The sequence below is a fragment of the Ciconia boyciana genome, chromosome 8 (assembly GCF_034638445.1).
Source record: "Ciconia boyciana chromosome 8, ASM3463844v1, whole genome shotgun sequence".
NCBI classification, from domain to species: domain Eukaryota; kingdom Metazoa; phylum Chordata; class Aves; order Ciconiiformes; family Ciconiidae; genus Ciconia; species Ciconia boyciana.
This window is the reverse complement of record NC_132941.1, coordinates 37934431-37958834: the sequence shown is the minus strand read 5'-3', so window position 1 is coordinate 37958834 and position 24404 is coordinate 37934431. Positions and strand designations below refer to the sequence as shown.

The 24404-nt window shown below is 38.4% G+C and overlaps 1 protein-coding gene across 1 annotated transcript in view; it reads left to right on the top strand.

Annotated features, from left to right (window-relative positions):
- Nucleotides 1-736: 736 nt before the first annotated feature.
- Nucleotides 737-24404, top strand: part of SH2D4B (SH2 domain containing 4B) — a 72271-nt gene continuing 48603 nt past the window's right edge. The window contains exons 1-4 of the mRNA XM_072870718.1: nt 737-844; nt 923-1139; nt 14256-14415; nt 15552-15699. Of these exons, the coding sequence (XP_072726819.1) occupies nt 956-1139; nt 14256-14415; nt 15552-15699 (492 nt within the window). The 5' untranslated portion in view covers nt 737-844; nt 923-955. The remainder of the gene's footprint in view (nt 845-922; nt 1140-14255; nt 14416-15551; nt 15700-24404) is intronic.

Genomic DNA, 24404 nt, shown 5'->3' with positions numbered 1-24404 from the left:
TAAGTGGCTGTTGGCCCTGGTGCTGAAATAATACTATTTTACTGATTTTGGTAAAATTCTGTTACATAGTGAAAAGCCACAATTTGCTTGTAACTTTCTCCAGTAACAAAGTGGAAAATGAATTAACAGCAGGACTTGCATAATCTGCATGAACTGCTGAGAACTTACTCTTGTTTAATTAATATTAATTTACTATTTATAAAGTGATAACAAGATTCTTGTGGCTTTTGTTATGTCTGCTTTTAATTTGAGGCATTTTAATCGGTTTGCAGCATGACAATATTTGTCAACACCAGGTACATAGGATCTCTAATATGACCTACCCTGTTGAGACTAGTTAACAGGCTAGACTGGGAAATAATATGCAAACTTGTTTCTCCTCTCATTAGAAGAGATCAGTTCCCAAAGTGACATAGATATTGTTGGTGTAGGTGATACCTTTAACCATGACTTCACTTTAAACCCCTGGGCAACACTTACACCCTTGGGAGTGTATTGCTGCTGAAGGGAACCGCTTCAGCTGAAAGTCTGAGGCTTTCTCTACATTGAATTTCCTTCTGCTCAAGGGAGCAAAGCTGATGGGTTCAGTCAAGAATCCCTTATTTTTACAGGAGCACTGAAGTGACATTTTTTTCTCCTGGCCTTTTCATTTTTTTTCCTTATCCTTGTCTGTTCCTCCCCCTTCCTTTCACTTGACAGCTGTCCCTACCTTTGGAGGGTGAAATAAGCAGAGAACGCCGTCCCTGTAAGAGACGAGGAGCAGAATATGTCTGCATGAAGAGGGCCAGAGCAAGAATCAAATGTCTCCTGGGCAGGCAGGTGTGGGAGAGCTCCTTTGCTGCAGGTTGGTTTCTGGAGTGCTGTCGGTGGGGTTTTGTCACTGTAGGGAGTATAACTGGAAGCAGGTTTATCTCGAAAGCAGGTTTATCTCTCTTTTTCTTTTTTTTGAGTCGTCATGCTGCAGCAAATTTTGCGTGATATGTATATTGACCCTGAGCTCCTGGCAGAGCTGAATGAAGAGCAAAAGCAGATCTTGTTCTACAAAATGAGAGAAGAGCAGCTGAGGCGCTGGAAGGAGAGGGAAGAAAAAGCACGAATGGAGGAGGCCATGCTGAGAAAGACAGCGAGGTGCAAACAGAGTAAGATTTGTGACCTCCTTCTGTACTTAAGAGCTGGGGATGGTGGGCTTGCAACTGGCTATGGTGCAGCATGCATCTGGAAGAGATTACAAGGAAGAGTGCCAGCTGTCCCCATAGGCAAAAAGACAGCCTGGGGCAGCAAAAGCACCATGTTCCTGCTCTTTGTTTCTCATGGCTGGTTCTTTCTCCAGGGGAATAGTTTAGTGAAGGAGTGAGGGGAATCGTTTTGAAGTGCCTCTTTCAGTCAGGAGTCACTGCTCCTATTCTCTCAGTGGTAACAGATGGACCATGACCAAGTTTCCCTTCCACTCCTAAGGCTTTTTTCTTCACCTGCCTTCCCCAGCCCTCACCTTCAGTCAGGCAAAAGGCAGTCTTGCCTGTGCTGTTGAGGTTTCTTGACTTGGCATTGAATGTTTCCAAGTGGCTGGAGTAGGAGATAAATTCATAAATTTGAGCTTGTTATGAAGAGCTCTTTGGGAATAAGATGTGACGTCAGAACAGCCATACCATATGAGACTAAATTTCCAACTGTACTAGTAAACGCTCTCCAAAAGATTATGTCTAGGGAATAGGATAATAGTGAGGCAAGCATATAAAAAAATCCAACAATCAAAATCAAAACAGAAAAAAACAGAAATGTATTTTCATGCAATATGTAGTTAAACTATGGAGCTCCTTCCACAGGCTGTTATGGATGCTAAATGTGTGCGTTGACTTAAAAAGCAAATAAAATCATGGAAGAAAACTTTAAAAAATAACTCCAAATATCATTGCCAAGTGTCTGGTCTTGGGTCCAAGTGATTTGGAATAAACAGAAATACTTATTTCCTTGCTCTCTTCCCTGAACTCTTTCCCCATTCATAGGGTAAAGTTGTTTAGGCAGATGCAAGACAGAAAACATTTTCATCTTGGAAATGTAGTTGCAGTGACTCCTCACTCAACAGGGAAGTGTCACAGAGACATGTCAAGTGCTCCTTTCCCTGTGAAATACCAGAGATTTTATCCTATCTTTAAATCTATTAAAACTTGAATATTCAAAATTTCTAATAACTTTGGGTAGCTCATTTTGAGAAAGTGCTCTAATAGCTATGTGACTCTGCAGTGAGTGTTTAAAGTGTTGCTCATCTTAGCACACCCATGGTAGAAAGCTTTACTTGGAGCACCTCGGTACAGATAGATTATTGGATTCAATTGTCAGACTTCTTAAAATGTTTAGAGCCTCTGAACCCTACAAAGTGCCCATTAGATAGTTAACAATTCAAAGACTATTATTAAAGAAATGTGTTTCAAAGCAAAACTAGTTTCCAAGACACACTTGAAGCAAAGGTCTTTATGAAATGACTCTGAAGTAAGTTATGATGGTAGCCTTAGAATAAAGGGAGAGTGTACAGAACACCCTAATCAGCCGTAAGAGGAGTTTAAAATGTCCCCTCACAGATGGCAAGGTGGACATTGGAAAACCTCATTCTGTTTAATTTCTATTTTATTCATGTTAGTGTTCTTACTATGAATGGCACTCTACTAAGAGGAAGGGCATCAAAATAGCTTCTCTCATACAGGACGAAAACCTTGTTCATTTTGATTGATTTGTAGTTGAGAAAAAATTAAAAATGCAGTTCAGCTCCACATGCCAAAACATTATATCACTGAGATAATCTGTATTATGCTCATTCTTTGAGGAAGACAGGTGCAGAAAAATCTAACTGCAAAAATATTTATGTGATGATTTGTCACAGTGTTGACACCTACATTTCCATATATAAATTATACATTAAACCTGTTCAGCTTCCTACTACAGGAGACCATTTTCTGGGTAATTAATTTTCTGATTTATAAAGAATAAGAGAAAGGAGAGCAGCAGAGTAACCTATAGATTATATTTGCTCTAACAAAAGTATTCACAAATACATATGGAGTTAAATTTCACAATAGCCCATTTCCATTTTACCTTCTTAAATTGCCAGTTTAAGGTATTGCTTAGATTTGACTTTTGCCCACTGTTAGAAACTTTCTACTTCCTTCAGAACTGTACTAGAGAACTGATCTTACCGATTTTTTTTGTAGAAAGAACTGTTGGAATTAGATTTGCAAGTCAGGCATTTGGTCCTGCTGAAAATATATTTTGACTTCCATGAACTGATGTGGGCCAGAGTTACAAAAGATAACTTCCGTCTTTCAGGCACACCAGTCACTAACTATACAGATACTTGTAACTCTACAGATACTTCTACTGTACAGTTCTGTAATATGATGATAAATGGTCTCATAGTGGAGCTAGTTTCTTGTTTAAAAAAAAAGGTGAAAAAAATCAATGAGAAATTATGGGTGTAAGATAGGAATTACTGTGCAATATTTTTGCCTGTATGACTCAAAGGGTCAGAGTAGATTACTGTAATAATCCTTTCTTATCTTAAAATATGTGATTTCCCCGCACCCCCCGCCCCCCCCAAGGCATTTGGCATCAACATTTTTTTGGACCTTGAAGCTGCTTAGTTTTCAGTTTCCATTGATGTATAAGCGAATTTCTAAACATTTTCGCCCTGCTACACAGTGTAGAATGTGGCGTATTTTTATTTCTGTTTAAAATTAGTGGCTACCAGGAAATTTAGAGCTACCACAATTACATGTTCTTTATTCCTTTGAAACGAAGGGATTTGAGCAATTTCATCTGCAATGTTTTGGTTTTGGCTCTCTACTGCATGACACAGGTTTTATGTTTGTGCTATTTTGTTGAAGCCAAGAGTTACTCTGGCTTTATAGAGATCTTTGTGGCCTGACATAGAGTAGAAAACAGAGGGGAGACTTTACTATCCCTAACGTTGTGCCGGGTTTCTCAAATTGTCTAGTTGACAGAAAAATGTGTATGTTGTTTGTGAATACGACATAACATTTGTTGTATAAAATAATTTTTCACTAATTTAATTGGAATTATCTTTATAGGACTACCTTTCAAATCCTTGTGTTTTCCTTATAGTTTGAATAGCTACCTATGAAAACTTTGCCCCACCTCTTTGGGATGGGATAGGGTGAGATAGCACAAAAGGAATTAATGACAATAGGCACTTCTCTAATTAAAAATGCTCCAAAAAGTACTTGGGCTTGATCTGGAGTCCTATACCCCAATTGGTACAATTCTCCATCAGTTCAAGAGCTTACCTGCAATGGTATGTGTGAACCCAGCAGCATAGCAAAAGGGTTGGATTTTTCAAAACAGTGCAGTGATTGTGAATCCAGTTTTGATTTTCTACAGTGACTTGATGAAGGGTTCTTGTGGAAGGCTTAGATGTGTTGTCTTACGGAAACCACAAGTGCAGAGCTGGGGAGGAAAAAAGTGGCATACGCAGGTCAGACTGATCTTGTGCTAGAGTTAAAATCATCAGCAGGTTTAGGGAATGCTCATCAGTGTGATCATTTTTTAATTGTCTGGAAACTAACTAGCAAAGGCCCAAAATCTACAGTGTTTTTTATAGAAGTGCCACTGAATGCAGATTGTCCATAAATTTTCTATTCAGTACTATGAAATTTTCTTCTTCAAAAACAAAACCAAGTCCAAACCATGAAGTAAGGTATAAGTTGTTGAGAGTGTTTAGCAAGCCAAATAGTGTAACAGTCTATGTGTAATTAGTCTTATTCTTCATTTCTAAAGAAAATTAATATTAGTCACCTTCAGTAAATGCTAAATTGCGCCTGCTTTTCCATTTGGATTGTTTGGTTTCATGTGTCTAGAGGGAAGGTTAAAATTGAAATATGCATCAGATTGAGTCAAGTTAAAGCAATTATTACACTTGGGGTTGAATAAAATGTTTTCAGATTATTCAACAGTTTTAATTTACTTGCCTTTTTAAAAACACAGATCGCTGTCTAAAAGGGAGCAATATATAAACATCACTTCAGAATGAAATATTTCCTTTAGAATTGAATTGAGATTTGAATAAATAATTGCATTGAATAAACTGTTCCCATGTTTTTGCTGTTTGTACCTAGCCTACATTTGTACCTTGCCTAAAAATGTTAGTAGAATTTGAGCATAATTTGGGTCCTCCCAAAACTGCAGTGTTTAGTGAACTTATTCAGGGTAAAAAAAGTATTTGGTAGCTTTAATTAAATCATGACTGCTGACTTGTACTGAAATAACTCCACAAGTGAGCTGAATTCTTGGAAGTCCATCTCCAGTTCATTTACAAATTACTCCTGGGCAGATCTTTCAGGAACATATTTTCATTGTAATAAAACAGGTTGCCTTTTCTTATTGTGCTAAAATCACTAAGGGAAGTCTCCTCAAAATTTCAAGAGCCCTTTGGGATTTGCTGAGAGTTGACTGACAGGCAGCTTTGCAATTTGCAAAGAAACATATTTATTTGATTACGCAGGAGCCCTTTAACCAGTATAGATGAGTTGGGAGTAAGCGAAGGACCCTGCCAGTTTGGATTTTGACTCTGATGCAGTATCCAGAGCTGTCAGCATACCCAAAATGAGATCTCAAAAACTATTGAGCATTAGGAAGCTGAAGGACAGCCATGTGGGAGGGAAGACAATGCTGGTCTGCTGCTGCTTATTCTGACACTTATTCATGGTGAACTGCAGCTCATGATGTTCAGACAGGAGCTATTTGTAAACACGCTTATTTACCTGTCCTTAACAAGAGTAGCTGGGAGAAAATTAGGTAGGCTTATCACAGTGTGGCTAGAAAATTATTTATTTATCTAAATGGCATTTGTGTTAGAAAATCATTAGAGAATAGATGAAGCTATTTGGAAGTGTTTCAAATATCACAAGCGGATGGTTGGAGGATACATCAGTGTCACATGTGAAGGCCAGTGCGTGGGCGTGTGTTTCAGTGTGTGTATGAAGGGTGAGTCGGTGTACATGCAGTGACATTTTTTTCTATGGTTTTGGACTCAGAAATGTATTCCTCATTTATACTAAGGCCTCTACCCACCCTGGTAATGCTTAGTGAGGTTTTCTCTTCTACAGAGATGTGCTCCTGGCAGTGTTCATTGTCTCTTTCTCTGTATCATTGGATATGGGTCTAACCAGAGACATCAGACTTGAGTATTTCTGAAATTTCTGGCTGTATGTAGTCTTGAATTCTGTCTAGCCCTGTCTTTTGTTTCCAATTCAGATACAACTGAAAAAGCAACAGGAGAACATTATTGAGAATGTTAGAATAATTTTATTAGGGGACTGAGCCAACTAATTTGAAGTCATTGGAAAAGTTTTAATGTAACATTCACAACATGTATAGCAGCTTGTGATACGATGCAGTTTTGTAGTACTGTATACCCTGGGGCCAGAACTCGGCTGCTCAGAGCTCGTGCTCAGTGTGGCTGTGTACTGAGGTACAATTAAACAGCAGCTTCTAAACTGTCTGTTCACTTCTCTGAACCTGGGGCTAGAAATAGACCCCCAACCACCATATGACCTAAATATGTACCAGATGGAACAAATCCAGAGGGACTTCTCTGCCCGCCTAGGATTAGCCATAAGTCTGTGCTTTTTAGTCTCATATCCAGCCCTGCAGCTGACTTTTCTGTTTTGCAGAAAAGTGACAGCAGAATATTGCTGGCTACCTGGGCCTTATTACACTGGAGGTTTCTCTTGCATGCGTGCGATCCTCAGCGCTCCTGAAGCATCTGGCATCAGCCACTTTCTGAGAGGCGCTACTGGGTTAATTGAGCCACTGGCATGGAGAGCATTCCTGTGTTTCTCTGTGGCATTGTGTTCCTCAGCCTGTCTGGACACAGTGGTGTTAGATGGGCTTTCTTGTACATACTAGTGCTCTGGTAATGATAGGAGGTTGTGACTGTCTGCAAGCTCATGAATACTTGATGTGGAAAGAGAGCAGTACTGCAGCCAAGGGGAGAATGGGATTCACCCAAGCTAATTCAATATTTCCTTGGTGATTTTGCCAGTTTTTAGCATAAATGACTACAACATTCAAGGCTAGAAGCACCAGGTTTTGATAGCAGGATTTGGAAGACATAGGAAAACTCAATGTATTCCAGTCATTGGTGGATTTAGCTAGATGCTGATGGTGCTTCATTAACCTTCAAGTCCACTCGTGTTGTGATGCTAGAAAATCTTGCTGTAGTGATATAGTTCTCCCTGCTTTTGTGGCCCTGTGTGCCTAATAAAAGGAGTTGGTACAAACCTGCCACGCTGCATTAAGTAGAGGAGTCTGGTGCAGAAAGTGATCCATAGTTTTCTGTTCATTCTGTGACAGAGAACCCTTATCCTCCTGCTTTGAGTTTCCAGCAGACCCTGAATTAGCCATGCAGACTTGTTTTTTGCTTATTCTCCAGCAGTAGGAAAACCTGGATGCTTTGTGATAGCTGTGTGTGAGAAACCAAGCCCTGTATACAGCTTTTACTCTTTACAAGAGACAATTGGGATCAGGAATCAGAAATTATAGTGCTATGTTCTTGACTTGATTTTTTTTTCTTCATTAAAAAAATAATGAATGATATTGATGTGAATGATTTTACAACCTTTGACTTTGATCTGATGTGTACCTGCATTTTTATACTGTTTACAGTGAAAGGGTCATTAAAATAGTTAGACAAGAGACTACCTCTAGATTGTACATGGAGTTAGAACAATGTCTTTAAGAATGAGTTCTGAATGTTATCTCCCAGTTGAAAGTGGGCAAATTACGAAATTATGTGTAACAGCGTGCCTTGGCCAGGGAGCCAAGAAAATATCTGGGACATACTAGATAGAGACTACATAAATGATACTTTATTTCTGTGTTTCTCTTTTTTTTTCCCTTCTTTTTTGGTTGACAATATGCAAACCTGTATATACATATTGCATATATACACACCATGTGATAATGCAAACCCACTCACCTTTGAATATTATGTACGGTTAACTTTGCTACACTTGTTTATTACCACAGTCTTATTTGAGTAACTGTTTCCTCCCTTAGTGTTTGCTCTCTTGCAGTCATTCTTCCTTTATTTGATCCTGCAGGGGTATATTGCAGCATAATTATTTCCATGGTAACAGGCTGTAATTCCATAAACAGAAGATTGAGTTTGTTCTATGATCAGGAAGCAGCTGGAGCGCCATGAAGGCTGATTTTTCAGCAATGCTGAGATCCTGCAACCGTTATTGATATATTAATGTAAATCAGTTGAATTTCTTTCTCCCTCTGCAAATCCTCCTTTAAATAGAAAGGCACACAACACAGTGTTGAAACTGGAGGGTGTGTAAACTGAAAAGTTGGGGGGATGCTTAAGAAGTTCATATTTTTTCCTCATTTTTTTGTTGTTGTTTTAAGAATTAAAGTGACTGGGTTTTTTGAAGGTATTCTTGGAAGACCTTCATGGTCCTGTGAGTATTAGCACAGGCAGACCACAGAATTCATTATAGCAGATCTTCAGCTTATTGGGGGATTATGTTATTTTCATAACTTTCATCATTACCACCTAATTATTCTATATGTGTATTAATGGATTTATGGCAGTTAATGTTTGGAAAAGTGCATTCCGTCCTTTGAACAGTCTCTCAGAAACATACATAGTAATTTCCTAGGTTTTCTCCTTAGAAAGAAGTGAAATTGTGTGTGTGTGTGTATAAAAAGATAATTAAATAAAATACTTGTACTGGGTAGGCTCAAGGAACTGAGAACAGCCTAAAGCTCACATTCTCATTTTCATCCTAATCAATGTGCTTCTAACACATGTCTTGCAGCTAATAAAAGTCTGAATGGAACCTCATCTACCCTGCAGACTGTCAAAATTTAAGCTTCTACTTTAAAGAAGCCATAAAAATCATTTGCTCAGAAAGCCAAGGGTAAAATCTCATGTAAAACACATTGTGCTTAGACCAAAGTATACCAAGTATCTAAACTCCAAAACAACAAAAACCCACAACCCTACAAACACACCAAACTCCACAAGCTATGGTTTATCTCTGAATGACAAAAGTAGATCAGGCTGATCAGCTTGATGTCAGCAGTGAATGCTCCTTTTTCTAGCGCAGAGAGAGAAAAGAAAAGGAATATTTTCTAAAGAGAGAGTCAAAGGATATTTGCATGACTACAAAGCTTTCCAGCGAGTGAGGAAGGAGAGTCAATTGCTATTGCAGAGATCTGTAGCTTCCCAGCAGGAGAACTATGGTGGGAAGCTCAACCTCAGAGAAACAAGACTGTTCATGGAAATAGCAGACTCTTTTGAGAAAGTTTAAGCAGACTTTGAATGCCTTTCCATGTTTCTGAGATTATAAATCAGTGATCTTCTAATTTTCTGAATTTACACTTGACACAGCTGTAATATGCCCTATGATAGAACGGCAATTGGGGTTACTGGCACTCTCTATCATTTTGCTAGACTAAACAGGCAGGCTGTGGCTGACAGCACAGCTGGGAGACTTGATACCAAATCAGCCCTCTAATGGTCCTTGGAGTAGTTCCCTTGTAAACACTGGAGATGGATCACAAATGGGAATTGTCTGTTAAAGCAATGATGAACAAGCTTGAGGAAGGAAGCTGACTCCAGCAATATTCCATTTGCTCTGATTACTGTTATTTTTAAAGTACTTTTAATTAGAAGCATGCATGAAAATGAATCCAGATATAACCCCAAACTGTCATTTAAAAAAAAAACAACCAACCCAAAAAAACAAAAACCCCCAAAACAAACAAAAAACCCAAAAAAACCCAAAACCAACCAAACCCCATAAAACCTCCAAAGCCAGTCTGTGGTTCTGCTCCTCTGTCCCAGTTAGCAGAGGCAGTATAAGGCCCAGTTTTCCTTTGTGTAACTCCATTTGTTTTGTCTTAGTCACAATGTGAAAGTCTGAGCTGATTGGAAGTGAAGCCTGATTTAGCCTGAGCATCGCCTGCAGCCAGGATTCCCCCTCCCATGCACCTTTAGGTGCTGCTTTCTCTCTCTCCCAAGGTGGCTGACAGTGTTCAGATTTTCTGGCAGCATTCAGCTGTGGCAGTAATGATACCCTGCCTACACCAGGGACTTCCTAAGGGTAGCACAAAGGCCAAGAGCAGCCTGTGGTGCCATGTAGCACAACTCATGGTTGCACCCCAGCAGTGTGTATGAGATAAGTAGTGCTGCTGGTAGAGACTAGTAATTTTTATAGGTGAGAGCCTTGAGTTTACTATTGCTCTCTAGGGTGTTGTTTTATACTTTTATTGCTGTTACAGAATTGATTGCATAAATACAAACAAATAGAAAACATGATTTGGTATTATTTTTGATTGCGTGTGTTTATATGTGCAAATTTGTGTTGCTGTTGGTTCAGGCTGTAGGTCTCTGAGAAAGTTCTTACTGTGATCTCTTTGTGCTGCAAATTTGGGATACCTGATTTTGCATTTGTCTGGAGAAAGGAGCAATATCCAGAAACCAATTTACTGGTCGCAAAGCAGTATAGATGTAGGTTTAGGGGAACTCCATAGGAGATACTAGTTCATGGAGGAGCTACAGGTGAAAAGAGCTGCAAGAATTAATGTTGCCTTCTTGTGGTGCTACAGAGTTGTTTTAGACAAAAAACCTGATAGAATACTACAGCCGATAAATCGTTGATCTGAAGAGTAGAGATGGAAAAGACTTGGTAAATTATTCAGTACATTTTCCGGATAAAGCAGTGTTTGTTTCTAAAACACTTTCATTTCTACTCTCCAATCCAGACTAATTTTGATGTCCACTACTTCCTAATGGTAATTATTTGCAGCCTGCCACAGTCTCTCCAGGAAAAGAAAAGTACTTTTGTGGTCAAGGCACAAGACTGGGACTCAAGAGATTTAATTTTTATTTCCTGACTCTGCATTAGGCTTTGTGACTGGGCACAGAAGCTTGCTTCTGAAGAGGAAACATGAGGCTCCCTTGCCTCTTTCTCACCTAGATTTCAAATTTGTTTAGTCAGGACCTGTCTCTTCCTTTTAGATTTAGTTGATTTTTTCTATTTCTTTTTTTTTCTATTTCTGTTTCATTTGGAAATAAAGCGTGTTAACAAAATATCTTATTTTGCAGAAAAATGTAATACTTGAGAGGCATCTTAAAGCAGAAATTATTTTATTATAATCAGCCCTCAATGGTGGTAATTCTCTGCTTGCAAAGCAGACAACACTAGTTTCCTATAAATATTAAGGAAAATCATTTTCTGTACATTCAGCTCAGATCTTGCAGTTGGTTCTACAGTTTATAAGTGCAAGCCCAGTGTCGTTAGCCTAGAAGACCTGACACTGACCACTGTGCATTTGATTCTGCAGGCTGCAAAGACTTTTTGTATGGCAGGAATTCCATTTTCACAGTGCCAGATTTTCTCCCTGAGCTGCTTATTTCTTTTCCAGAACACTCATTTTTGAATGTTATTCTGTGCTAAGAAACTATGAAGTTTTATGATCAGATTGTACAGTAAAGCCCATCTCCAACTTCATGGGCACGTAGGTTTAAGGGAAGGTTTGCATGGGAGTCACTTCTTAAAGTAAAATAGAAAAGGTGGTTGGACGTGAAAAAGACCTTATCTTGTTCCAAAGAGAAACCTGAATAAAGGCATATGCCCTCAAATTGAATTGTTTTAGGATTGTACATGTGGAGGTGTGTCTGTTTAATGCTGAAGCTTAAAACTGCCAGATTGTTTGATACTGCTTTTATCTTTCAACTTGAACTATGGATGTGTATACAGTAGTATACTGTGTTGTAGTATATGGTAGTTAGTGCTGAACCAACTGTGTTATACTGATGTTTTCAAAAGAGTTTATACATCTACTGTCTATAGCTTTAGAAGAGAGATCCCTTGTTTTAAAAGGAAGAGAGAGAACAATTTCTCAAGACATGTCTACAAATCAACTATTTGTTTTATGGGGCTGGGTAGTAATGGATAAATGGTGCCTCTGAGAAACATATTAGTAACTCTTTGGCACAGAAAACCTGGAAAGAAGCAAAGATAAAATTTGTCGGCTTACCAGAAAAGGGGTTTCTTATTCTTTCCATCTGATAAGCTCATAAATGAGCAGAAGTAGTGAAGTTGCCTCAGAACAGTAGAAGTATTTGGTATCTACCAGTTATGATACAAATAAATTAACATGAGGCATGTTGTTTGCAATGTTTTCTTTAAAGTACTAAATAAAGGGGAACAACTAGGATATCCAGATTCCTCCCAGGAAGGAGGACATGGGCCACTTTTAAAACAAAAGTTGCCATTGGTTATGTGGGATCAATACTCCTGGGAAATCATTCTGTACTTCTTGAGATACTTTACCATGAAATGCAGTGGGTGAAAACCTTGCGGGCAAATACTGGTATGGCCAGTCAGTTCTTGGCAGATGGTGTTCAAATGCTGTATCCAAAAACACGACACAAATGTGCTGAGACACAGAAATGTACAGAATAGGTACCACAATGAAATATATTTACATTTATAACCTGAGACATAATCTGATAGACTATGAAAGAGCAAATGCTTTTGAGAGTTCTTGAAGGAAAACATTATTAGCTTAAATTTCCACCCCTCCTTGAAGTCTGTACCATTAGGCCAACACTGGGAATTCGTATAAATCACATTTTCAAATTTGATATAGGATATTAGCTTTCATTGAGAGATCTGATATGGTCGTTGCCATCAGTTTGTATGGTCAACACTTACAAGTGTTGGTTGGCACTGGCACTGCCTGCTGTCAACAGCCCCACTTCATTCCCTCCTGCAGTTTTCTCTCTTCAGTCTGGGATGTCAAAAACACTTTATTGATTGTGCATTGGGAAACTTAATCTGGTTAAATGGATACTGTCCTATTGTAGAACAACAGGTAGTGGAAGGTGAGAGTAGCTAAGCTGACGCTAGTAGAGAAAGATGTGGAAAGAGCAGAAGCAAAGACTGGCCATTCAAATAGGACAAGGTTTCTTTTAGCTCTTATGGGAACATCAGAGAAAAACTACCGAGAAAAATGGTGGACTGTCCATTTCTTCATGTTTTCAAATGAGACAGGATGCCTTTTAGAAGCTATGTGGCCACACACAATTTACTAACCTCAATATTTGGGGAAGAGGGTGAAATCTAGTGGACTGCAATATACAGGAAGTGAGATGAACAGCCAAGCCTTTCTGGCCTTTTAGTCTGCGTTCTTTAAAATAAATCCATTGTCCATCTTGGCAATCTTCTTTGTGGTGGAATTTCCTTTTGTGAAGAACAGTTTCAACAAATTTGCAAGAAATAAAACATAAAAATGGATGCAGAAGAGGTGTTTCTACCAATTCCTTATTATGAACCTCTAAAGTGCATAAAATATCTGTGAGTTATACATATAAAAGCAGAAGGAAAAGACCAAACCACACTAAGTGAGGCAGTGTATATGACTATGAAAATGTATTCAGATAGGATCTAATCTAGTGCCCTTTGTAGTCAGAAGGAATCCTATGGTTGATTCTTGGACATGAAGATTGACCAAACATAGTCTATTTTGTAAAAAGCACGCAGGCTGTTTTGGTGTTCTTAAAATCACTCTGTCAACACAGTAACTGTAGATTTTTGCATGGTATCTTTCATGAAAACTGAACCAGAAACTTAATCCCTTTCAATTGCCTACCTGAACAGAAAAGCTTCTGCAGTGTTGAGTGGAGTGCTCTGAGTATCTAGGCTATCTGAAACTCCTCCTTCACACAGTGGGAGGAGGAAATTCTTGGATTTTTTGCAGGGGTTCCAATGAAGTCCCTATAAGCTTGACACTCGACATTCTCTGTGCGCTGAAGCATTGCTCATCACATAATGTCACTGGTTGTTGTCACTCCTATCTCTTTTTCTGTTCTCTTCATTTGTCTCTTGCTGAGTGAAACAAGGAAATATGCTTATAAAAATTGAAAAGGGATCATAATATCTAAATTCTGGGAAATACATGTCAGAATTAATAATTCCTTATTTTTGTGGGACAGTGAGTCTTTAAAGATTGTGTGATCTGGAGTGTACAAACCCTTTTTTTCCCCCAGCGTGGTAGACTGGTCAAATCTGAAGATTTCATCCAACCTCTTAGTAGTGTTCTATTCTGAATTGTAAATTGCAAGCTTAATGTTTCTAAATTGCAGATTTCCCATCTTTTCATCTATATTTACATAAGAAATTGACCCAGTATTTATATTTTTGCTTTGTTTTTGGTGGCTGTTGCAGGTAATGGCAAACATGTGGAGTGGCTACGTGGGAAGGATGGTGAGGTCTGGGTCTGGGTTATGGGAGAAGCCCCAGGTGACAAGCCATATGAACAGATATCAGAGGAGCTAATAGCAGAGCGAGCCAGGCAGCAAGCACAGAAGGAGGCAGAAGAACTATGGTGAGGATTTAAGAATCTGAATTCAGGGTCCACTTGGCATAATGGGAGATATGGCCTTGTAGAAAGGCGGCAGGTAATGGTGGGTAAAACTGGTAAGTATGTTTTGTGAATATTTGCTTTCCCTTGTTCTGGTAACTTTTCAGCATGTGAAAAATGTAATTTTATTTTTATTGAATACTGAAAACCAAAAACCCTCTTTCATAAAAAAAGGGAAGCAAACATTTTTCTTTTGGGGAATTTTGCTAAACCAGTGACCAATTTGTAAATAAATAAAAATGAAACAATCTGGTTTTGAGATTATTGAATTAGAACTGTTTGTTGTATCGCACGTCTATGCCCACAATGGGATTTGGTACATAAAATCATTTTTGAAATTGGTTTTATTTGCATATTGCTTATATTAATTCTTATCCTAGCAGTTCGGAAACTGATTACACAAAGTGCCGTGCTGGTGTTTCTGTCAGGGCCTCTTCCAGCATTGGGAGCGATTCAAAAGTGTTTTGATGCTTGATATCGTTGGGAAGTAGGCCACCTGCCTCCTGCACTTCCTTTTGTAGTGCAGCACTGAAAAGTGACAGTTTAAATATCAGATGATTCGATGTTATTCCTTTTCATATGGGATTCTCCTTGCTTATAGTGATTGCATATTTAATCAGAAATTAAAAGCTTCAGCCTGTGCTCTGCGTACCTTTTACATTGTCAGTAATAACAAACAACCTAGCGTAAGAAGTTGGCAGGCATTTGCATTGATATTTGAGAAACAATAAATTCCCAATCATGCTTTGCTAGACTGACAGAAAAATCTATTTTTTCAGCCAGGGAAGGAAAAATATAGGGTATGACTCGAAGACATCCAAGAAGTACTTCTCTAATTTAGAAGGTGCTATTTTAATTAGTCATTTATCAAAAATTATAAATGTCTGCTTTCTGGATAGTCTCCTCAAATCTGATGTGTGGTAGGTCTCTTGTTAAATATTGTTGTATATTTAACATTATACATATATACAATTTCGTTGTATATTTCCATGAAGTTTTATGCTAATTACTGGTTGCAACCAGTGAGCAAGTATTGATTCTCAATTTAAAAAAATAATCAGTATCTTAAATTATTTTTATTTTCAAATTCTTTTCTGAAGGAGACAAAAGGAGGCTGAAATTACAAAGAAATTCCGGGATGCTATGGCTCAAGAAAAAGCCAGAATAGTGGCAGAAAAATGGAAAATAGAAATAGAAGATCGGAAAGCTGCCAAATTGGAGGAGGAAAAAATTCAGGAGGAACTGAAGGTTTGCATAGAATAATTTAGCTTTTTTAATAGGGTTTTTATATAGATTCAAAGTTCTTGTCACCTTCAGTGCATGTTTATTAATAAGCTTTAAAACCCAGAGTTGTAATTTTTCATCCTGGAATAGACAAATAACTATGTGGTGTTCACTAGAACAGCTGGGTGAGTGATGCGTAAAAATTACATATCTCATTCAAAAGTGTCAGGACAATCAAACTGGTTATTCAGCTCACACATTAACAGAATTGTTCCATCAGCTGTGCTGAGTGAATCATACTGGGGGGAAAAAATGTACAGTTGTGAAATGCCTCATTTTAAGTTAGTTTGCTTGAACATATTCTGTGTATTTTGGATGAGCTGTTCACATATTTAACTTGAAAATTCTGTTGCTACTTTCTTTAAGATAATGAGGGGTGGATCCTTCTCCTACTCAACATATGGGAAAAGTCTAGTTGGCTTTGCCGGGAGAAGTTAATTTGCCTGATTTTTATTGACTTCATCATGAATTTTCTATGCACTGAGTTATAATATTTTAATGTTTGTTTGAAATAATATTTTTTTCACATTCTCTTGCTGAAAATAACAATTTGAAAACTAAACAGGAAAAGGAGGCCTCTGTCTACCCTTTCCATGTTACTTTATAAAGATAAAAACTTGTTTAAAAATGAGAAAAGAAAATGTAATTGGTTTAGTGTGCAGAGAAATTACCACCGTCATCTGAGTCTGGGATGTGCACTGTGGGACTGCGCAAGATTGGTGAAGCTGGGTTTCCATGGAGAAAGCCTGTAGCAAAATATGACTCCTAGGAGATCTGCATCCAGATCTACACACCTCTCCCTGCTGACAGCTTGCTATGCCATTTCTCCCTTCCTGGGATGGTGATTAAAGGTGTGGAAAGCGTGGATAAACTCCCCCCTTGTCCCTCCATGATGGGAGGAATGCTAAAAAAGTCAGTGTTAAATTTATGCGGTTCGATTACAAACTAGAGTCAGCAAGTTACTTGTCATTCTATAAACTGTGGGACTGGGATTTGAGGGTGGTTACGCAGCACGAAGCAAGGGTGGTTCCTGTAGGCTCCTCTGCGCAGAGTTGCTGATTTACCTTTGCACAATTAATTTGAATTCACAGGAGAGAACGGGGCCTTTGAAATTTGATGTCAATGAGTAATGAAACTATACCTTTCAAGTGCCTTTATTAATGTATGAATAATGAGCAGAGCAACTAATTAAACACTCTTTCCTCTGCTTTCTGGAAAGCAAAGCCCTCTTGAACGAAGACCGATACAGGCCTGTTCACTTATATCTCTGTGGCTGATTTACAGTGCACTTGATGGGGTAAATGTCCACAAGCTCACTGTTGTTCGTCTGTTTCAAAGAGACTTTTTCAAAAAGCAGAGTGAGCAACTTGTGAGACTTCTAGTGGACAGCAGTCATAATTTCCTATTAAGTAAAACTAGTCTTTCAGTTGTTGATACAATTTAAAAGGAGCGGCACCAAATACTGCTCATTTTCATACTGATGGAAAGGTAATGTCACAGTGATCTGTGTTCCCACTGTTTCTCGGGAAGTGAGGAGGTATCCTACATCCAGCTGTGTGCCTGGTATGAGGAAGAATTGCACTGCTGTAAGTGGGGTGAGAATTTGGTTCAGTTTCTACTTTGAATTTCAAATACTAACCTTTGGCCAGGATTTCTTTAGCCCTATTCATAAAGTTGCCAACATCTTTATTTTATCAAAGAAACAGAAACCTTTTTTCCCCCTATGGATTCCTTTAAATCAAGCATTTGAAGAGAATATTTGCAAAAATTTAAATAAATGGACTACAATTTTTAAGACAAGAACCAGCAGAAATGAACTCTTTGGCTTCAAAAATGAGTTTGGAAACAAGATACTATGCTGCGATTATTTTTTAAATGCCCCTTCATTGAGTGTGCTCCCAGCATTTGCTGTATTAATTCAACAACATAGTCTAATTACACTTCTAGCCTTGGGTCTTCAATTAGGTCTGTACTTTGAGATCTGTTAGGAAGGACTTGGACTAACGTAGGGTACCACCAGCAGAGATCCAAAGGCAGGATTGATCCCTGGTGCTATAACACCACACCTTTGCTACTCAGAAAAGCAGCTTATTTATGCTTGGTGTTGAAAGAGCAAATCTCATACATAGTGCTGTAGAACTACTTAAAAACGGTAAAGCATTTCAAAGGCAAGTGAATCTCGCAGGCTAATATGGGGGAGTTGTTAACTTCTCTGTCCACTGGCTTATTTAAGCTCACTTGGCTTTCCTTCTCCTTCCCATTTTACTCTTTTTATAACTACTGTTGTGCAGTGGAAGAAATACATGAAATATTTACACGCTGAATGAGTGGAAAGGTACCTAGACAAGAAAATAGGAAAGTTATGTTTCTGGCATCTACCTCCAACTACAAAAATTGAATAGAACTAAGGTGTTGGGAAAAAGGTGAATTAATGAAGCTACATATGTATGACTGCAATCATCGAAATCACAAAGAAATGTACCTTTAATGAATGATTCAGGGTGTGGAATGAGATGCAGATCAGCTAGCAAGCCCACTTTAAAAGGTTTAAAATATTTAATGCATTGGTAATCATCCTTCTATGATGATGACCAGACCGTGTTTAAAGCGGTCTCCAAACTGGGGTATGAAAAGTTCAGTCTCTGCTCATGCTTCATCCTCTTGAAGCATTTTGACTTGGGAGATTGGAACTCTGTCCTTTCTGCTGATGTGTTTAATTTCCAGCCATATTGTATCACAAACACTCCTTTTTAAAATGCTTTTATTCCTCTTGACCTATCATGGGACTTCAGGGCTGTCTGCACTAGATAAATGATATCTCACATATCAAAGTGAATGATGATCCCTGTTTCCTTTTCCAATACTATTAGAAAAGTATTGCTTTCCTTGGTGTTTCTTAAGCAGAAATGCTTTTAATTTATGATGCTAGAATATAAATGTTGACTGCTCTATTTTTGCAGTTTAAGGACAGCTAGTCTTTTATGCACCTATTGCAAAGGACAAATAAGAGAGCCAATTACTATCATTAATCTTTTTGCTAATTCACAAAGGCTATGAGATCATAGGCATAATTTCCTACTGTTATCAGTTGCTGTCATTAAGAGTCTTGAACAATGTGCAGAGCTAGGGAAAATTAAAGGTATGAGCATCAGCTAGGCAGGGGAGGATGGTATCCTTCAGCTACATTTAAAAATAACAGAGATATACTCTCAGCTCGTTCTTCATGTGGTCTACATAAAGGAAGATAATATTAATAGTAAAGTACTATCTGTATGACAACATCAGATACTTGCCAAATTTAATAATATAAGCACAGCTGACAGTAAAGCTAGATTGCTTCTTAAAAACTCCTTGGGAGATGAAATGTGCATTAACCAAAAGCTGTACATAAACTTCTATGGGCATTGTTTTTCTTCATGCATCAAAAAAAATTTAGTAAGAGTTTTAATGAGAGTGGCACTTAAGGAGAAATAATCCCTATTCTCTTGATAGGCAACAAGAGACTAACAGTGCATTAAAATTTCCTTCCACTTTTTTTTTTTTTTTGATGCAAGTTCATGACCTTTAATTCCAGTAGGGATTGTGGTAAGTGAAGTGAGCTTTTTTACTGGCTGTTTCCATTCTCATCAAAGACAGGTTTAGAATCCACCTTCAGAGAAGAACAGAATAATTAGTCCTTCAGTTCAGGAAATCTCTAATAAGGACAGCTTATGCTTCAGAGAAAGAACACACTTCAGTCTTATTGACTTAGATGGGCTTTCAACATGTCTGAGTGCTTTACTGTGCCCAAAAGTGCTGTGGACCTGATTCTTCAGACAGTTGCTGCCAGGTGTAGAGTTTAGGAATACGGTAAAATGTCACCATCACCACTTACAGTACTGTGAGCTTCTTATGATATAGCAGTGAGCATTCTGTCCTGATCTGAAAAAAACCTCTTGTGTCCAAGTAAACATCATGGACTTGAGTGGGCCTGTTATCTTTAAGTGCAAATAAGCTGTGACTTCAGCTCTGTGCTTTGCTGTGCCAAGAAAACACTGAACTCTTTCCCAAGGGCAGCATACTTAGAATCCAGGAATATGACAACACCTTCTTTCTGGGGTTTGGCACCCAGCTCATTCTGAAAATGTCTCAGTGGGTCCATTCAATCGCAATTACAATAATTCAGTAATACTTCATTTTGTTTTCTTTTGTGCGACCACAGTTCAGAAATTCTTTTTTTCTATGCAGTTGTCTCTCTGACAATGTTGGAAGTGAGGCAGCTGTTAGTTTCTGCTGGGAATCAGGTCTTCAGGATTTTTCTATCCTACTTGTGAGGAACTGTGATATTAATTGTAAAGAAAAACTCTTTTCCCCAGTGACATCAGTAATGATTGCACTGCTGAAGCCACTGGCTTTATTAGGGATGGCTAGTAAAAACTAGCAGAGCTCTGATATTTTCCATGGGTAAATGGGAAAATCTGAGCCACTAATGCAGATAGTTTACATATCAGGAATTCAAGCTGTGAGGAGTCCCTAAAATCCAGAGACAAACTCTTAGTAGATTGTCACTGGATCTATGGCAAGTTACCCAAGCAGAGTCTGCTCCAGCACATGCAGTCAATCTCAGATCTCTCCCAATCAGGAATAGTCCTTAGCTTTTCTATCTCATCTAAAAGAGGGTCTTTGTGAACCAGAGTATGTTGTTACCTCCTTATACGAGCCATGTGTGAACAGCATGTCCTGGGGCATATCCATAGCTGAAATGCAACTTCTACATAAAGCATGACTGCATTGCATACATTTGTCTCTGTGCAAATACATGCACAGACCGGTGAAGTGATGCAAACCCTGTGTTCCTTTTGAGACACTGGTCGTAGAGAAGAAAATAATGTCTCTGCAAACACTTTCTTTACTGAGGTAAGTGAGAGAATTTTCTCAGAAAAAGGTTGGGAAGGGTTGGACAAATTTCTGATGATATTCACAGCTCTGTTGGAAACTGTCAGGTGCGTTTGTGGAGAACGCTGATCTCTGAATTCAGCCTGCTGTGTCAGCCTTGCTGAGAACAGGCTGTCCTGGAGCCAGGGACCCTGGGATTTCCAGATTCCCTTCTTCAGAGCAGAGAGTTCTAAGGGCTCAGATCTGAAGACGAGCTGTGCTCTCGGCTCTGTGGCAGGTAGCCTGAATGTCTGCCCTGGCTCAGGGAGGATTGCTGAGGGGTCTCAGGGGATTCACAGCAGCTGTAATGCAGCTGACTAGCTGCAGCTCTCAGGGCTGCCAAAGCCACTTCCTGCCAGCCTGGAGCATTGAGGGAATCCCAGGCATCCTCTGCTTCGGAGAGGACTGTTGTAACAAATATGTCTTGCAGGTTTTGCCCTGAGCAGGGTGGCAGTCATTCAGCTGCCCTGTATCCCATAAGACTCCCCAGAGAAACCCTGAGAGCCATGGCAGCCAGAAGCTCAATTTTCCATTGGAAAAAAATCAGCTGGTGTATTTTGCCTTTTCCTCAGTGCATTTTTTTTAATCTTTCTGCAGCAAAAGCTAAATGCTGATCTAATCTCCTCTCACCTGTATTGGACTGAAACATTAGAAGCTAAGCATGGCTAATACTAAATATTATTTAGAGCTGGCTATAGTAGAGCTATCAAACATTGTGAGGCACACATTTACAGTTCCAAGTAACAAGTTTGTGGTAGATGCTTACCTGCCAGAGGCTAGATAAGATCATTTAGCATGTTCAAATTCTCCAGTGGAGTTAAAGCTGGACAGGATTACTGCTGCCCATTGAATTGCCAGTGTGATTTGTTGCAGCAGGTTGGTATTTCTTTGCAATTTGCAACTATGTACTGAATTGTCACCTTCCTAATTATTCTGGAAGAGCTGAAAGGGTCATGGCACACGGTACAATCTCTCTCACCCATCAGGCAGAAGGTGATGTTTGTAGACTATTATAGCTCTGCACTCTCAGCTCTGATGTGCAGGATTGGGTTCACGGGGAGAAGCAGATAAACTGGTGGCTGTATTCTTCCAGTGGAGTAAATATGAAAAGTTCAATTGTTCATTTTAAATACAAACATACACTTTTTACTCATACTTGACAAAAGGATGACTTTTCTTTCCTGTGTCATACTAACAAGGGTTGTTTCTCCTCACACACACCTTTAAGGAGTTGTAGAATATACTTGCACCTGCATCCATGTGCTAATTTGAATAAATAGAATTTAAAATTTTTCTTCCTTTAAAAAGGAAAATTATATGAAAAACTTTTGTGAATTCAGAATCAAGTGCCAGTGTTTTTTGTTTTTGTTGTTGTCTCTTCATTGACTTAAATCTCCCTCTTCTCACTTAAAAAAAAAAAAAAAAAGATAGAATTTTCTTAGTAGGCATTACTGCTTTCCATTACGAACTCAAACTCTACCTGAATTCTAGTTTTTTGATTGGGGGGGGGTTTGTTGGTTTGGGGTTTTTTTGTGTTTTTTTTTTTTTTACGTTCATCTTTTACAAATGCTTCAACAATAGCTACATTAAAAAAACCCTAATTTGTGACAAAACTCTTGTGTGCCTCAGGGAAACTGCTGGGAGATTGATTTTTTTTGTTTGTTTTTTTTTTTGTTTCCCTTTCCATCTTAAGTTTACCTTGTGGTTTGAGATGTTGAATAGAAAACATTTTGATAACCCAGGATTACCTCTGTGTCTGTCCATCTCCCTGAAAAGATAGCCTAGATGTATTGGATTTTTTTTTAGGTAGTGAAGCTAAGTGGATAAATATTCTCCTCATAAGAATAAAGAATAGCTGATTGCATACTTTTTCCAAGAAGGGAATAGAGCCGTTTACTAGCAACTGAAATATGGAATCCCTAATTCTATGGGGTATTTGAAAAGATAATTTATTTTTTAATTTATTTTTTTTATTCTGAAGAAGCTGCTGGGCTTTGAAATCAGTGCTTCCTAAAAGCATTGGCTTTTCAAAAATAATGAACTGTCTGCTCAACTAATCTTTTTAGGACTCAGGAGATAACCATGGAAGGATGATGTTCGAAATAATCAAAGATACTAGCATTAAAATTGACTGAAGAACTATACTAGGCTTTTCTTTCTCAGAAATAATAAGAGCAGCCTAATGTATTGTTCATCATGTGTGTTATGGAACTATTATTCACTACACAGGTACATCACTATTAATACCCAATATTTCAGGTCTTTTGATTTGTTGTATTATCAAGAGACAGATCCTCTGCTGGTGTAAACTGGTGGAGCTCAGCTGTGCTAAATGGAGAAATGTTGATTTATGTTACTTAGGGAAATGGAAAAGCGGTTGAATTCTTTCAAAGGGTGGAGATTTTCATTTGTTCTGGTTTCCCACTCTGAAGATGGTGTTGCTTGTCACTGCTAAATTGCTTACTTCATTTCAGTCTTTTTGTCATTCTTACTTAAATGTGCCGTTGTGTGATCCCTGACCAGTACAACCAAAGAGTCCTGATTCCTTCTGCTGCTTCTGGCTCTCACTGAGCTTCTAGAGGTTGCAAACAGCAATATTGTTTGCTTTGGAAAGCTACCTTCTGAAAAGAATTGGAGTTGTCTTCCTTTAATTCCAGATTTCTAGTTAACAACAGATAACTTCTACAGAGCTAGAGAGAACTGGGTGGGGGAGGGGGTGGCGTGGTGGAGAGAAAAAAGAGCCTTTCCTTCCCCATGGTGGACAAAAGGTTTTTTTTCTGTTTTCTGGACAGACATTCCAGACACCTGTTTCACTATTGGGAAAATATGTATGAGCCTCTTAGGGGCATTAAACCAACAACATTATTTGGACATTCATATTACTATATTCAGATTGCTTTTGGTATTTGTGCCCTGGCAGGTGTTAAGATAGGACAGACAACCTTTGAATGAGGACTTTTCTAATGTATTATAAAATACAAACTATTTACTGTAGGGAAGTGTTAATAAATTCATAAATACTTTTACTGAATTAATATAGGTTTTGGATAGTTCAGCCCCTTTCAGCCTAAAAAGAAGCTGAATTATAACAAACATTTTTACATAGTGTGAACTTTCATGTAAGTAGCATCTTCAAACACTGAACGGGAAGAACCTACGTGTTAAAAAAATAGGTATGCAAGTTACTCTTTGCAGGATTATGAGCAACATCATGAAAGCTCAGTTTTGCATCTCCTGAACCAACAGACTCAGTTTAGAGTATAATAGAAGTCAGATTTTGGGCCCATTTTTTAAATGTCTCCACTCATATTCGTAGTACTTATTAAAATAGACCATGGATTGTTTTGGTCATGCTGTGAATCCTGCTGTGATGAAAGTTTGTTTTCAAACTTAGAAAATATGCCCTTCCACAAAGTTCACAGTGCACAAGTACGATATAATAAAAAGGAAGCTAAATATGTCTGATTCCTCCTTGAGACCAGGAGCAATCCCACCTGAACATAATTTTCACTCTACATCATACTATGTCTTCAGAAAAAAAAAAAAATTACCAGTCTAAAGTCTATAGCTAAGAAACGTTTGCTCAAATACATCAGCTGCGCTGATTGATAGAACGTGTTGGTGCATTTCAGAAAATTGTTTTCCAGTTTAAAGTAATCATGGGGTTTTGTTTGTTTGTTTTCTTGTGCTCAACTACTGCTGGTCCCATTGCAATGAAACATTAAAATCCCACCGAAAGGGGGCAAAGTTAGGAA